Source organism: Citrus clementina, unplaced genomic scaffold (genome assembly GCF_000493195.1).
Source record: "Citrus clementina cultivar Clemenules unplaced genomic scaffold, Citrus_clementina_v1.0 scaffold_3, whole genome shotgun sequence".
NCBI lineage: Eukaryota > Viridiplantae > Streptophyta > Magnoliopsida > Sapindales > Rutaceae > Citrus > Citrus x clementina.
Genome location: NW_006262339.1, coordinates 12,641,642 through 12,659,232, shown reverse-complemented (window position 1 = coordinate 12,659,232; position 17,591 = coordinate 12,641,642). Strand labels below are relative to the sequence as shown.

Genomic DNA, 17,591 nt, shown 5'->3' with positions numbered 1-17,591 from the left:
TTCTGTTGGAAGCTTCACCTCTTTATGTAGTAACAAAAAGCGATAAACAAATGTACATGTGCTTAATATATTCCCCCCACATTGCTAATTTCATCATTCTCCAGCTTCACTTTAACTGCCACCGTAGCCTAAACAATTACCAGTTCAGAACTAAAAACGATGTTTCAATGTGCATCATTGAAATGACAGGGAGTCCACTTGTAGTTAAATAGATGATAAATACAAGTGGCGCAGCCAAAATCTTGGCAGCACATTATACGCATATCAATTGCCAGGGGAATTGAAACTACGTGAAACTTGCACAACAAAGGTAGATTTCTCTTAAAATCAAGTTAACATATTCCATAAATTACAGAATGTATTGATTAACCTAACAGTTTGATTCACGGTTACTATGCTTCAGTTACTGTTGTAGGGAAACAACTGTAATCTGAAGGGATGACCCATCACACTGACGAAACTCAGTCACCAGATATTGACTATGAGTTAACCGACGAGGTGGACTACATTTATGAAATCAACGACCATACCGTGGATTTGGGGGCCGAAGAAATTGAAGATGACTTAACTATAAGTGCCAACGAAACGGATGGTGCCAGCAGTGCAGGGTGTAATGTACATATAACTCATGAGTAGCACAATGACAATATCGGATCGCTAACCGAAGACATAATAGATCCATTACTAGAGTATAGAGAGTTATTAAATCAATAATTTGAAACACCAGAGGAAGCAGAAAAAATTTACAGGGCGTACGCTCGATCGGTTGGCTTTGGGGTTCGCTGTCATAACAAGCAGTGGAATGTCAATAGAAAGTTAATAGGACGGAAGTGGGTTTGCAATAGACAAGGATGGAGGGACCCTAAACACTTTCAGAAGCAAGAAAGTATGCGGGAGGCACAGCCACTGACGAGAACAGGATGCAAGGCAGAATTTAGGATTTCGAAGAAGGCTGACAATAATGGTTGGGTGTGTTCATATTTCAAGGCAGAGCATAACCATGAGTTAACACCACCAGGACACGTGCAATTCATTCCGTCCCACAGACACGTTACAAGCCCAGATTTGGCATGTGCATCGACGCTGCACAAGGTTGGTGTGATAACATCACAAATCCATGAGTACATGGTTGAGAGATTGGGAGGACACGAGAATGTGCAATACATGAAAAATGATCTCTAAAATAGGTTGGATAGGAAAAGGCGGAGACAATTGAAAGAGTCGGATGCAGAGACTTGCATATCATATTTGGAAGGAATGCAGAGCTCTGACCCAGGATACTTTTATGAGTTCACCGTTGATGCCGACAATAGACTTGGAGACTTGTTTTGGTGCGATGGGGGAGCTAGAGCCGATTACGCTATATTTGGTGACGTGATAGCGTTCGATGCAACCTACAGAACTAATGTTTATTGCAAACCGTTTGTTGTGATCATAGGCATAAATCACCACAGACGAACAACAGTTTTTGGCTTTGCTCTGCTGGTCGATGAAACTGAGAGCACATATATATGGTTGCTGGAAGCATTTCTGAGAGCAATGACCAGGAAGCAACCTACAGCAGTAATAACAGATGGAGACCGAGCCATGAGAAATACTATTAACAAAATATTTCCTTAGGCGGTTCATAGGTTATGTTGTTGGCATTTAGCACGAAATGCACAAACAAATGTCAACAGTAAGGATTTCACCAAAGACTTTCAAGCATGTATGCTGCAGCCATATAGTCAGAACAAATTTGAAAGTCAATGGAAACTTATGGTTGAAAAGCACGGGGTCTCGAATAATGAATGTGTAAAAAAATTTTATGACGAAAAACATATATGGGCAGAGGCGTATCTACGAGGAATATTTTTTGGAGGGATGCGCAGCACGCAACGGTCTGAAGGAATGAATGCATATTTGAATCATTATGTGAGTAGAAAGTTAAGATTGATAGATTTTGTGAAGCAAATGGATCGACTTATGGATCGACATCGAGCGAGTGAAAGAAAAGATGACTTCGATAGGGCAAGTGGGGAGCCGGTTTTGGTAACACACCTAAGAAAATATGAGAAGCAGGCGGCTGTAACATACACTAGGGCCGTGTACCAACTAGTTAAAAAGGAAATCGACAAGGAATGTACACTAACAACAGTGGAAATGAAGGACGATAATGAAATGAAATTATTCAAGGTTCGTACATTTGGGTTAAGTCCTAATGAGTTCACAGCATCAATGACGTTGAGGTCATAGAGAATAACTTGCTCATGCCAGCACTTAGAGACCTCTGGAATTCCATGCTCTCATTCAATCGCTGTAATGAAAGCAGAGAATATGACAACCATCCCAGAATCGATGATATGGACGAGATGGACAAAAATGGTGAAGATCTGAATGCACAGGAACGTACGTGACAATTGCTATGTGCAGAACTTAAGTGGACAGGCGCGAGTGGGCTCCCTGCATGCTGCATGTCGGGGGTTACATAGATTTGCTGAAATAAGTGCTGAAGCGTACGATGTGGCAATATCTAAGATCCACAAACTGTCGATGAAGTTATAGTCGATGTGCGAAACAGTTGATGGCCACTCAACCCCACCTACGAACCGAAATGGAACTGTGGTTAAAGACCCTGTGGTTGTTTCAACAAAGGGAGGAAATAAGAAACAAAAGTTGGGAACACCCCAAGGAAGAAAGTGTGGCAATTGCGGTTGTAGAAACAGAGGAAAAACAAGTCAACCCACAACTCATGGTGACATGCACGATGAACAGTTTGTATGTATTGGAAATGGTTTGCTTCCACAGAGTGATTGCGGAACATCACAAGCACCGGCGGACACTACCCAAACTAACATAAACCCCAATCCTCTTTTTTCCCAGAATCAACTACGAGTTCTATTGGTAAGCTGTTCAGATCCTTGGCTGGAATTCATAATGACAGTGTGATTCCACCCCCCACCCTTCACTTGAAGGAAGTAATTGAACCGGACAACAGTTTCCATGGCTTTTGTAAAACCACTGGAGAGAGAGCATGTGATAAGCCCCCCCGCCCCACGAATTAACTGCGTGACATGGTCATGGTATTATGCCTTAGTGAGTTTTGTTTTGTGGAAGCCAACGCCGGACTATATGTAGGCGATTTTTCCAGGTCGGTAATAATAGTATTAATTACACCCGTCGTCCGTGACCCATTTGCCTACTCTTCAATCGCGCGCGTAGTCGGTTTTTCTCAAGTGCTTTACAAAGTGCCTTTGATGCGGACGTCGTTGCACAAAAAAAGGCATGTGCACTTTCAACGATCTTTTGCCTCAAACTGTTTGCTTCGGAAGTGAGAAGTTTGATAACAAAATGGGCCCTCGCACCATCTGAATGGAACTGGATCTGGTGGAAGCAAACTCATAAGTCTATTACTAATAACAAACACCTAAGTAATACCCATGCATGTTATACCTTTAGTCACAAAATCTGCGTATAGACACATGCTTTATACAGAGAATAACAGGTTCAGCTTAAAATATATGTATAAACACATTACCAAATCCTCTGGATGTTTCATATTTTGCCCATGCTTCTCCATTAACAGAAGGCAGTAAAGTGCACAGTCAAATGGTTGGAAGGGTTCCGTAATTGTTGGGTTACAGTGCTGCACTCGAAACTCTTCGAATTTGGAACGGACCCTCCCAACATTAGGGATCGCTTCACAGAATGCCAGGTCCAACGCTCGGAGCTACATCACAGTCATTCAAAACATGGTACATTGACCATTAACCCAATTAAATGTGTTACAGTGTATAATATAACCAATTAATCACAAAAGCACGAGTAGGTAAAGTTCGTAACAAAGCACATGCATACAATGATAATTTAATCGGAAAAGTTAAACAACATTCAGATATCAGCATGTTTTGGATATCTGTAACACTAACAACACTTACCATACATTTAGCTTCTAACATCAACTTCTGCACAGTGAGAGAACTATGTAACAGATCCCAAATCTCAACACAGAGGTCAGGAATAATAACAACCAACATGTACCAATGTGCATACCCATGGTTCACAGGAACAAATATTTACAAAAGAAACCCAGAAGCTTTTAGTGAAATGAACATATATTATAGATAGCAAGGGCAACTTAGTATAAAAATAAGGAAAAAAGTTGAAAAAACCATACTCTGTCACACTCAGTAAAAGCTTCCGTATAGAAGCTAGTGAATTGACATGACGGCACTATTGACGAACTTTCAGTGTCACCACCTTCAAATTGTTACTGCAATTTTGTACAATTCATAGATTTTATTGCCGCATTCGTAATCCCTAAGAGCAATTTAAAATGTGAATTCTAACAAAGCATTTCTCATACACATATGGATAATATTTAGCTTCTTATAAGTATAATTCAAATGACATATGCATGTGTGGATTCATGGTTACTTAGTGGATGACTTTGAAAGACAGAAACAGACATGACACGTATACAAATATTTTTTAGAATTCATACTTCAGAGGAGAAGCTGCTCACAGAAAACAAACATGGTATGAAGCAACAGGAGCGCTTGCCTCCGCTACGGCTCATCTCATGGGCGGTTAGCACTTCAGCAACTGCAGATACAATCTGCAATGACAAGTGCTCAGATGAAAATGATCTTGTAGCACCATTCCAGTCATAACTAACCCCAACTTGGATGTTCATTCATAAAAATATCAACACAGCAGCCATGATTGCCTATACAACATGGACACAATTATACTTATTTTTCTTCAATAATGTAAATGCGATACCTCAAAAGTAATCGAACTTCGGGGGGACAAAGACAAAAATTCATTCCTTGTGATTGAGTTGAACTTACTTTTGAGAAGCAACTCCCTAAGGACAATATAACCACCAATAGTCTTTATTACGACACATTGAAGATTTAATATTCATAATATGTGTAACATTTTATAGTTATACGGCAAGCATATTATACACTCTTATTTGCACTATCCAATAACTAGTTCAACTATCCCTAAAACCAAAGGGATATCTTACACTTTATCTGGAGCACATCTGGTGAAAAATTTTGCCTTTGCCATGTTTGCCTTCACTACTTGCTCAGACTCACTTTTATATTGACATTTTTCCTCCGGTGGCAAATTCTTATATGTGCATCCAATTTCCCTCCGCATCTACAACATAAAAATGGTTATCTATTTCAACTGACATCACGTGCACCACTTCCAAATACCATTCTCCTATTTTTCCACTGCTAATTTATATACCTCTTTTGTAATGGAAGCCATTCCATCTTTTGCCTTAATCTCGCGAACAACTTCACCAATGCAGTATCATTATATCATAACAGAATTAGTTATCTATAAACCATACTTACTACTGAACCATTAACAGGTTATGACCATTGTTTTCCGATTAATAAAGCTTACAAATATCTTATGAACCCATTACGACACTGTCTCTTTTTTCTCCCTTCAATGCTTCCATCATCACCAACCTCTTCAGTCTCCCTGTCACTCTCACATCCCTTACGCTTATTACTTCCCACCACTTTCATTTCTGAAATTCAATGGTACATTTATTTATTACCATCAAACTATATTGTACAACACCATATAAATACTTATCATGGACACACAAAACAAACATGTGCTTAATGTTACCATCAGCAAAAGAAACTAAAACCATTTCCAAAAAAATTAACCAAACATATGTACAACGACCCATAAACATGTACCATTATCCTTCATCTAAATGCTCACGCTTCACTTAATTTTATTACTTGCTGCAATTTCCCTTTTCTTGTTCGTACTTTCCAAACATGTTCATCGTACAACTTACTAACATTCCCCTGCCTATTAAATTGTCATACATACATTCAATTTTCATTACATTTACTTTAAAACAATGAAAACATTTAAACTAATTAATCCCATTGTTATTATACAAGCACAAAAATTATAATATCATTTTCCAAAATTTAGTCGGATTCACATCAATTTGTCACTTCACAGATGCTTTTACAGCGTTGCAGCCGAAGCCATTGTCAGCCTGAAGATAAAGAAAAGGGAAATATGGCAAACACAAAGAGCAAAACCTAGATAGTTTCTCATCAATCATACAACTTTAAATGGGCCATATTCACCTCCTGCTATATAATCCCTAAATTGTTTTCAATATTTTTTCCCTGCTACTCCGCGATTTTCTACTTCTCACCCGGTGGGAAATCTAACTTCCGACCTCATTTATTCTCAACAGCATTCAACTCAATTGTCTCAGGTGCAGCTCTCACTACCCTGAATTTATATTGCCTAAATCATTCTCTCTTACAATTTCAATAAATGTGTTGTTCACTTACAAACAATAGTCAAAAACTCATTTATATTACTACGTTGTTCATAAAATTCCTAGATATTTTACTTACAAATTTACACCCTATACTGTTGATATCTTCGCATTCTCGATATGAAATCTAATTTCAGACCAACTATATTGTCAGCTACAGATGATTTGCGTCACAAATCACGGATTTTTTAAAAATACCCTTACCTTAATTATAGTTTACGCAATCCCTTATGTTTCTTCAATACGACCACAACAATTCCAAAAGTCACCACAATCGACTTCGAAAAGTTAACCTCACATCGCGGTTGCAGCTATAGTCACACACAATTATGAAACTATTGGCCGCTACACGAAAATTGCTCACAACCTAATCTAAATACGGGTAACGATTTACAAAACCCTAAACCTAATCTTACACCTCAAATGGGTTTGGACGGTTGCCCGTTTCACATCGTTGTTTGCTTTCTAAATCTCAACCATTGGATAAGAGTCATTATAATCTAACGGCTCGACTAGATAAAGACAAATTAAGGGGGCATGGTGCCCACGAGGGCACCATGCCCCCTTAAAAGTATAAATTCAAAAGTTATAAAAGTTAGAATTCTTTTGCAAGTTTTGTTATTACATGAAGTCTAATACAAATTGCACAATTCTCGATCTCTCTTTCTATTAGCCTTTATAGATTCTTATTCACCCCAACAATATACATTGTTGATTTTGTCTTTTTACTAGTTGCTTGTGTTAAATTATTTATTTTTATTTTTTAATGAATTTTGGTCTTGCTTGTGCACGAGTTGACGTTGTGAATAATTTAAGGTTTATTGCTAATGCCATTATAGAGGGATTGAAGAATTAGATTTGTTTAAAAGGTTTTGCTAGTATTAAGTGAAATTACCATTGGGAAAAGAAGGACATCAATATAAGAATTACTATTTTGGGTTATTAAATTCTTGTACACTGTTAATAATATTTGTATAGACAATTACATAAGGATGTTAATGGATTATTTATTATTAATATATTATTAGAATTTGATATTATTAGTATTAACAGGAGCTTGTAATTAAAATGTATATACAATTTTTTCCCTTAAAAAATTTTTATTCACAACTTGCATCTGCATGTTGTTGAAAACATACAAATAAAATAAGTTTTTAACCACATTTATTGAGTGTGGTTAACTATATTTTAACAACAGACAAAAGACTTCTAACATCAAACATAAAATGTTGTTGATAAATTTCAACTTAAGACAATATTAACATTCACAGCATGCAACCGAATTGTTGAAGATGTTTAACAACTACATTACATGTTAAAACCTTTTTTTTTTCTTATAGTGCCAGAAGTTGAAATAATAATTTTGTTATTAAACTTGGTAACAAGAGAAAGAAAGAGCCAAAGTTGAGAGCTAATTCAATCTTTTTTTTAAAAGTTTCCTCTCAAAACTTTGAACTTTGAATCATTGAATGGAAGTTGTGTAGGTTTTTATGACTCTCTATCTTTACCCACTAGTTGGGTTCCAACAAAAAGCTTCTTTTCTTCTGTGCTCTCAAATCTATTCCATTAATCGGGTTATTATCAGGTGCTCATTTATTACAGTGTTGCTGTAAAAATTTATTAACATGTTACATGTTCTATATTTTGTTCTAGTTAATTTATTTTATTTGTTTCTTTCATTGTTTGAATAAGTCAAGTTAGTTGTTGGAGTAATTAGAGCCCAAGCTAGTTTGTTAGCTATTTTATTGACACATGCTATAATCTTGGAAGGACAGTTGTAATCTTTCTTTATTTAAATTCCAGAAATAAACAACAGGGGGATGCTTGCTGAATTTGAAAACACTGACATTATTTGTGGAGGTACAGGCTCCCTCAAATGATCATGGTACATTCAACAACTTTCACTTCAATATTTTCATAATAGGCAGAGGAAAGAAAACGAAAACTAGTTCATATATACCAAATTGGTATAAGAGCTTGGCTATGGATCAACGAGTGGAACAATTAGAGAAAGCTGTGGAAAATGTCGTTGGACAAGGAGATCTCTTACAACAATTAGTAGAGACTATCAACACGCTTAGTATAAGAGTAGAGCATATTGCTAGCCAGGTGAATGAGTCGGCAGGGAACCCCAATGCTTGGATGCAAAATCAAGATGAGGAAGAAAATTCTGCTGCCCCAAAGAGCACACCAAGTGTTCGATAGGAAACTAATGAGAATCGTCAAAGTTAGTCTCTAGGGTTATATTTGCCAAAAACTGTTAAAGTTGATTTCCCTCATTATGAAGGAAAAGGGGATCCAACCATATGGCTATGCAAGGCAGAGCAATTTTTTGAACTCCATGAAATTCTGGCCACTAAACATGTTCCTTTGGCATTTTTTCATCTGGAAGGTGAAGCTCATTTATGGAACCAATTGCTATGACAAGAGTTGTCAATTGTCTCTTGGGAATATTTTAATAAAGGACTAAATTCAAGGCATGGACCCAATCAATACTTGGATTTCTTTGCTGAATTAACTCGATTGCAGCAAATAGGTTCAGTGCAAGATTAACAAGAAATATTTAAGAAACTTTTGGCTAAGACAGGACCAATGGATCAAGCTCAGCTAGTCAGTTGTTTTGTTGGAGGTCTTCGGGAACCCATTCGAACTGATTTTAGAGCCAACAAGCCAAACAATCTATCATCAGCCACAGGACTGGCTCGATTATATGAAGCTCGTGATCTTACTCAAAAGTAATTAAAATTTTTGTCCATACATTCTGAAGCTCCAAATGGTTCGGCGTCAACACCAATCAAAAGGTTAACCACAGAAGAGATAGATGACAAAAGAAAGAAAGGATTTTGCTTCAAATGTAATGAACAAGATGGCCCTGAACATTGTTGTAAAAAACTGTTTATGATTCAAGCCTGCTTCAACGATAGTGATGCTGATGAAGAAATGGAAATTATTGACAGAGCTCATAAAATTTCGTTGCCATCGTAATGAGTTCCTAAAAATTGACTTCAAGCATTTAGCCTTGAGGACAATACTGTAATTTAAGAGGGGAAAAGTTGTTACATGTTCTACATTTTGTTCCAGTTAATTTATTTTATTTGTTTCTTTCATTATTTGAATAAGTTGAGTTAGTTGTTGGAGTAGTTAGAGCCCAAGCTAGTTTGTTAGCTATTTTGTTGGCATATGCATATAGTCTTAGAAGGAGAATTGTAATCTTTTTTTATTTAAATTACAGAAATAAACAATAGGGGACGCTCTCTAAATTTGAAAACACTGACATTATTTGTGGAGGTACAGGCTCCCTCAAATGATCTTAGTACATTCAACAACTTCAATATTTTCATAATAGACAGAGGAATGAAAACGAAAACTAGCTCATATATACCATAGCACTGCATCCAAATTATTTGTATTAAAACTATAAAGACAAAAGAGCTAATTCGAAGGTGCAGAGCTATTAACTTGACACGGCTGAAGGAAGGCAAATCCTCTTTCAACAGCAAATGAAATCTAAAGAGCAGAAGATTGTAGCTAGTTATCTTGTCGAAAAGGTGCTGATAAACAAGAGTGTTAACAAAGAATGGCTCAAAATAGCTGGAGTAGAACGTAAGAGAATTTAAGATAAAAAGTTAAGGGAATAATGTATTCATTCTTAAATTTGGAGCAGACACTAATAAAAAGAGGACACTAACAAGAGGGCCATGGCATTTTGCTAAGGCAGTCATTTTATTTTCAGAACCAAAGAGTATTGGAGATGTGTCAAAGCAATCATTTACCCATGTATCCATTTGGTTACAACCCCAAAATGTGCCCATTATGTGAATAGATAGAGAGACGTTAACAGAACTTATTAAAGCTATTAGCAAAGTTGAAGAAGTTGGAACCGTTGCAAATGACGATTGTATGAGGGAAGAAGTAATCAAGCTTAGAGTCTCTATCGTTATTATTAAGCCTCTCATGATGATTCTGGAGTTATCCATGCTTTCATCATCTTGCTTCTCTTTTAACCCCCACCTTAGCATCTGCTTCGCTTTTGGTAAAGTGAAGGGTATCATCATTGTAAGGGCAGGCAGAAAGAGTCAGCCAGTAGTGTTTGTGTCGTGTTAAATTTAATTGACCCAAACACGACCCATTTCATAACCGTCTCAAATATTAAGACCATAACCCAACACAAAAAATAAATAGGTTATCTAATAACTTGCTTAATATCTATATATTTAACAAGATTTACATCAAACATTTATGCTATATTCGACCAAAATATCACAACATTTACACTAATTAAGTTCTCAATCTATTTTACATGTTATAAATGAAACACTATATATATGTTCATCCCCCCCCCCCAAAAAAAGAAAATCATTTGCACTCTTATTTATTGATATTTGAAATATATATATTACATATTTACATTATTAAAATTCTAAATCTATATAGAATTTTATAAATAAAACAACATGTATATGTTCATGCTCCATTTTCCCCCTGTCCCAAAAAAAGAGAGAATCATATTTAGTATTTGAGTTTTAATGACAAAAACCTACAAATTGATTTAAAATAAAAAAATATAATCGTGTTATTAATTGAGTAAATGGGTTAACAACTTTTAACCATAACTCAACATGAAAAAAAACGTGTTAACTTGAACCCGACTCATTTAATAATCATATCAAATTTAATGTTTATGTCCATTTATTTATGTCTTATTTATATGGAATAATCAAGATGTGTCAAATGTTTTGTCAGTTCTAATTTGTCAATTCTAATAATTGTTGGGTTACCTATCTTCTTTTTTTTGGCTTCTGGGCTTGCCCAAGTAGCCTTAATAGCTAGTCATTTTATGGTTGTGGACATAGTTGTTAACTCCACTCTCTCATTCCTAATCTTTTCTTGTTTTTCCTGGCCTTTAGTTCGTTTGCTTGGGCTGTGCCATAAGTTTGGCCAGCTGAGGGGTTATATTATAAGAACACCTTTGATCAACTTTATTTTCCCGCTCTTTTTCCTCTTATTACTCTTATCATTTTCTAAATCTAGCTTGGCTCCATTTTCATCCTCTTTTAAGTTTTCCCGTTTTTAGCTCCTGTTCCCTACAACTGTTTCCTTCTGATGCTGACCACTATTTTTCACCAATTTTGGCACATCACCATCTTGCATTACTTTCTCATAAGTATCCATTAGTAATCGGGTGGGGTTTTACCTATCTTCTTGACCTGGTTGAAATCAAGCAGTTTGTTGTTGCAATCTTATGATGCTAAATTTCAGGGCTTTGGTTTTTAGTTGCATTCTCTTTGTCTCTTCTTTTGCTTTGCTTGAATTTTTCAGCTATGGTCAGGGGTGTAATCCATGGGCTTATGATAAATCATTCTTTGGTTGATTCTTATACTTTGTACACTCTCTATTCCAATACACCCACATTAGGAACAAAAATCCTGCAGCCTTTCCTGTCGTATCAGTATAGAAATAGCTTCTTCCTTAGTCATATAAAATGGTAGTGGAAAACATGGAAGAATTAACAGCAAGGCTGGTCACCAACCCTACCGATAGCCATGGAGATTATAAATTGGAACGTTCAGGGGTTAGGGAATGACCGGATGTTCCATGAAGCCAAAATGATTCTCCAATTGCATAAGTCTCAGATAATATTGCTTTAAACAAAGCTGAAGCCTGAACAAATGCTGGATAAGTGTAGTGAGTTAGGTTATGACAATTATTTTGAAGTAGGAAAAGTCAAATTGGGAGTTGACTTGGCAGTAATATGGTGCACAGAAATGATGGTGGAAGTCAAGTCCTATAGTAAGCATCATATTGATAGAGTTGTGCATATTAAAAAATGATAATTACTGAAGATGTACAGGAATTTATAGTCATCCATAGGCAGGACAAAAATTTAGGTGCTTTTCCTTCCCTACCTTAGCTTTGTTTTGGAGATTTCAATGAAATTTTAAGACCTTTTGAAAAATTAGAGGAGAATGATGGAGACGTGAAGTTGATGTTTGCATTTAGAGATGTAATTAGAGAATATGAATTTTTATGGGTTTGGGATGGGAAAGGCAACCTTTTGCATGGTCCAATCAAATATACGAAACCCATTGATTGAAGAAAGATTGGATTGCTTCTTATGGAACAGAATTTGGGCTTTGGGGTAATATGTTTTATGCAACTATAGTAATGACTTTGGTTTAATGGATAAAGAAGAAAAAGAAAGAAGCATCAAATGTCATTAAAAAAACCCCACTCCTCGTGATCATTATGAGAATTTATGGAGCTTTTATGAAAAGTGAAAAGAAATAGCGAAGATAAAGTAGGTGGATAATGAATGATGCTATAGAAAATAGTGATGATATAGCCACAAACTCTTATATAAACTTAACTTGTACAAACTGATGTGGGATTAATTTATTAGTTGAATGAAAATATAAAATAATAGACATAAATCATGTAGGTCAAGAGATATTTAATTCAACCAATGAATTAACGCCACATCAGTTTGTACAAAATACTTTGCAGAATTAAAACAAAACAGCCAAAAAATTATTGGCTCGACTCAAATTGTGTAGTATAAACTGATAGAAGAATTAAGACTATAAGGCAACATCTTCAAAATGTTGATAGGGATAGTATCAACAGTACTAAGAAATAGCTTGATGATATAATTATGAATGAATAAATCTACTATACTAGAGGTCTAAGGATGATTGGCTAGAAGAAGGAGATCAAGACACAAATTTTTTAATACAAAGGCTTCAATAAGAAAAGAAAGAATAAGATTTGGTTATTTTAGATGAAGATGATAAGTGGACAGAGGATCGAGAGGATGTAAAAAGAATGTTATGTGACTACATTGAAATTTTGTTCACATCAACAAATCGTTCCCAAAACCAAATGAGGCTGTGCTACAAGTATGTTGTTCAAAGTGACAAATGAGATGAATAAGATACTAGATAAGCCATTCACAAAAGATGAAATCTTAGCCACATTAACTCAGTTGTACCCATTAAAGGCTCCAGGTCTAGATGGATTCCTAACAACCTTTTTTCAGAAGCATTAGAGGTCAGTAAACAAAGGAGTATTGACAACATGCTTGGACAATCTTAATTATGTAGATAGTATTGCTCCTTTAAATCATACTTACATTTCTTTAATCCCTAAAATTGAAAGCCTAAAAAGGTGACAAAATATAGGCCTATCAATTTGTGTGATATCATATACAGAATTATAACCAAAACTATAACTTATTCGCTTAAACAGAAAGGCAAGAAAAATGGTTTAGTTGCGGTAAAGCTTTATATAAGCAAAGTCTATGATAGAGTGGAATGGAAATTTTTAGTGAGAACTATGAGAAGAATAGGCTTTTTTTTTTGGTAAAATAGTTTGATTTAATCAAAAGATGCATGCATAACAACATGATTATTCTTTGTGTTGATAAATGGTGTAGGAAAAAGCTTGATCTACCTAAAAGAGGATAGAGACAGGAGTGCATCTTATCCCTATATTTGTTCATATTATGCTAAATTGCTGTTACAAGCTAAATCAAAGCAATTAATCCATGGGCTGAGATTTAGCAGAGACTTGTCAATCACTCATCTTCCTTTTGCAGATGTTATTCTTATTTTCACCAAAGCTACCACGAAAATTGTAATAATTTAAAAGCTATTTTCGATTGCTATGCTGGAGCTTTAGAACAGATCTGCAATATTTTTCAAAAAGAATACTTCGATTGGTCAGGTGGATATAGCCAGAATTTTTTTTAGCTTCATGTGCTCGAGACATGAAAAGTAACTTGGATTTCCATCTGTAATTATAAGGAAAAAGATAAAACTTTTTCAATGATATCAAACTAAGGGTGCTTATATAGTAAGATATCAAGTTAGAACAACAAGCTTTTCTCAAGTGGGGAAAATGAAGTGTTGATTAAAGCTGTTCCTGAGGCAGTCCCATTTTATACCATGTAGATTTATGTGAAGACATTCATTGAGCAATTGCAGGTTTTTGGTGGGCCTCTGAAAGAGATAAAAGACATATTCATTAAGATGGGAAAGATTGTCGAGGTTTAACCAAGTGCTAGTGGTAAAGCAGAGTTAGAGGATTATCCAATTCCTAAACTCACTGATGGCTAAAGTTTTGCAAGTGAGATATTATAAGCATTTTGTTTTCTAACTGCTAAGTTGAGATATAAGCCTTCTTTCATTTGGATAAGTATACTGTGGAGCAGATAGGTGACTCGCCAAGGTTTAAGGTGGAGGATTGGAAATGGGGAGAATGAGCAGATTTACAGTAGCAATTAGATTCCTAGAATCATGACTTTTAAGATTTTATCCCAAGCAACATTGCTTATAGAAGCTACAATAGCTTTCTAATCAATGAACAACACAAATGTATTGAAAACCTAATTACATAGCATTTTGTACCAGAGTATGCTGAAAGAATAATGCATATTCCCTTTCCAAGATGTCCAGAACCTAATTACCTTTTGTAGGCTTATGATAGGCAAGGCGCATATTCTGCTAAGAACCTGTGGAAGAAGAAACTTACGTAGAATCCCTAGTGTCGAAACTGTGGCAACAAAGGAGAGAATGTGTTCCATGCACCGATTATAGATTATCCCAAAAGATGTGAAAGCTTATCAAATTTGGAGAAGACATAAAGGACCTTGCTAATCAAGACATGTTGAATGTGCTGTAAGGTTTGACAGAAAGAAACATAAGAGACATGGAACTAAATTGTGGCAATAAGTTAGGCAAACTATGCGCTCCTAACTGGAATCCAGGAATTGTTTTTTTTCCTTTTTTTTTTCTAAATTTTAGCATGGAATACAATAGGGCTACAATTCGGTTTGGGTTTTAACCAGATTGGATTCACAAAATCAATATGATTAGGTTTGAAGGACTAACCAAACTAAAGTGAACTCGAATAAATTTTTGGTTTGGTTCGGATTAACCCGATTTGAATGATCATCTCCAACAAATACTACCCAAAAGTTGAAATAAGAATTTATTATTAAACATGATAATGAGGGAAAGAAAGAGTCAAATTCGTATGGACTTTTGTTAAATTGAAAAGTGCAAGGTCATCTACCGATTTTAAATGAGTAACAATTAGTTTCTTCTTTTTTTTTTAAGTCAAAGATTTGCTATCTGCGCCTTCCATAATATCCAAAATAGGATCAGGCTACAGTGCAACTGTGGTACCGTGTCACAGTTGCACCAGCCGTTGGATCCACTTAAATGAGTAGAGTCCACTTAAATGGGTGGAAATCCAACGGTTGGGTGCAACTGTGGCACGGTACCACAGTTGCACCACAGTTTTATCCCCCAAAATAACCATCTAATTTTTATCTTTCAATAATTCAGTATCAATTTCGTTCAATACCTATGAAAATCTATTATTTTGTCCTTTTTTTTTGTGGGAATTGAACATTCATGAACTTGACAATCTCAAAAGTCACAATCACAAAGCACGGCAACCATTGATACCAGCATAGTAGTGTTATTCAGCTTTGACTTAAAAAATTGTTAATTTTTTTATTTTGCAGCAAATAAATATTGATATATTAAATCATCATAGTGTTAAGTGTTCCTGTCCCAATTAAACATCTCACATAAAAGCCTTCCATTAACTCAAAGATACCAATCGAATTTTTAATATTGGATATGGTTTGTTGTTTATAGGAAAATTATGTTAATGATAATCAAATAAAAAATTAGGGTTTCACATAAAATGAGTGTGGAAAGTAAATTTATTTTATTTGATATATTATTTGCTCTTAATGGCCAATTGCTTAATGGGTATTTAGATAAAATAAAACTTAATTAGAAAATGGGTTTGAAAAGTTGTTTACAAGATTCAAATACCCACTCTCGCCCCCCCCCCCCCCCTCAAAAAAAAAAACCTCTTGTAATGGAATGTCTCAAGCATTGGGGTTTTATTAAGATATTTCAGGGGTGTCAATAGTACTACTCTACTACTAGACTAGAACTACTTTTCTGTGTACAGTGAATAAATCCAATAGAATATGTGTATGCGGACCTGGTCATTGCCTTCACCCAAATCAAATACTAGCCTGTTCATGATTTTCTTAGGGTTTTACGTGGAAAAAAAGGGTGAAATAGCATTTTGTTTACTAAACTATTGAAATTCTCTTATGGTTTAAAATATATCCGAACCTTCTCAAGTGTCAATTTTTTTGTTAATATTACCATTTTAATTTGGTAGTTGTTTGATGTAGGGAATATAAATACCTTTAATTATTCACTCACGAATAATTTTTTTAATCATAATTAATTAAAAAAATTATTAGAAAACGTAATGGGACTGTCATAATTTTTCAATTAATTTAAAAAAATTTCAGAAATAATTGAGAAGTTATATGCAAAACAAATGTACAATTACTTTTTTTTGGAGAATAATAAGTTGAGGGTATTTGAGACAATAAAAACAGTGTGTGGTGTGTGTATTAATTTTACATTTAATTTTAATAATTTTGAAAAAAATTTCAGAATGAATTAAGAAATTATAACAATTCCCTTGCTTTTACCATAATTTTAAATTTAATTTTTTAATTAATTATGATTAAAAAGTTATTCAATTAATTAAATAATTAAAGATTATTGTATTCTCAATATTAAACAACCATCAAGAATAACATAGTAAGATCAGCAAAATGTTTGACACTCAAGACGGTTTAGATGCATTTAAAAGTATTAGGAGAATTTCAATTAATTCAGTCAAACCACAGGGGTTTCACTGTTTTTCCGTTTTACAAGTATGGTCATTTTTAGGGCGAAAGTTAAAAACAAATCAATACGAACAATAGTTACATTATTCTTTTATTCACTTCTGTTTAATACATAGAAAGATTTGTACCATTCCTGTTTATTCCTAAATGTGTCCTCTATATATGTGGTAATTTGATGTGAATTTTGATGTGAATCCTAACTGAGAGTAGAAATTTTAATTTGAGAAATACTTAGTTCTGGAGCGTAGTGTATAACTTTTGGATTTGAGGAGAAAAAAAAATTATTCTACTTAATTTGTACTTTTGTATAAGATGAGTAAAGCTTGCATAGCAGAGTCAATGAAGAAAGGAAATTTTGATTGAAAATAATCAAGAGAAGAAATAAATGGAAATCTATTTTTTATAGTTCAGGAAAAAATTCTTACATCGACTAAAGTAAAATAATAATTATAATAATAAAAATACTGATGATAATGATGCAAATAAAAATGAAGAGAGTTGATATCCGAGTTTGGCAAGAAAGAAAAGGACCTCCAT

The 17,591-nt window shown here is 34.8% G+C and overlaps 1 protein-coding gene across 1 annotated transcript; it reads left to right on the top strand.

Annotated features, from left to right (window-relative positions):
• The first annotated feature begins 438 nt into the window (after positions 1-438).
• LOC112099582 (protein FAR1-RELATED SEQUENCE 5-like) lies at positions 439-1,182 on the top strand. Its single transcript, XM_024186998.1, has 2 exons — positions 439-592; positions 728-1,182. The coding sequence occupies exons 1-2, from the start codon at positions 439-441 to the stop codon at positions 1,180-1,182; spliced, it is 609 nt and encodes a 202-aa protein (XP_024042766.1).
• The last annotated feature ends 16,409 nt before the right edge of the window (positions 1,183-17,591 follow it).

Coding starts and splice junctions, on each gene's coding strand:
- LOC112099582 (XM_024186998.1), top strand. CDS start 439: ATGACCCATCACACTGACGAAACTCAGTCACCAGATATTGACTATGAG. Junction 593..727: donor AAGTGCCAACGAAACGGATG/GTGCCAGCAGTG, acceptor TTGAAACACCAG/AGGAAGCAGAAAAAATTTAC.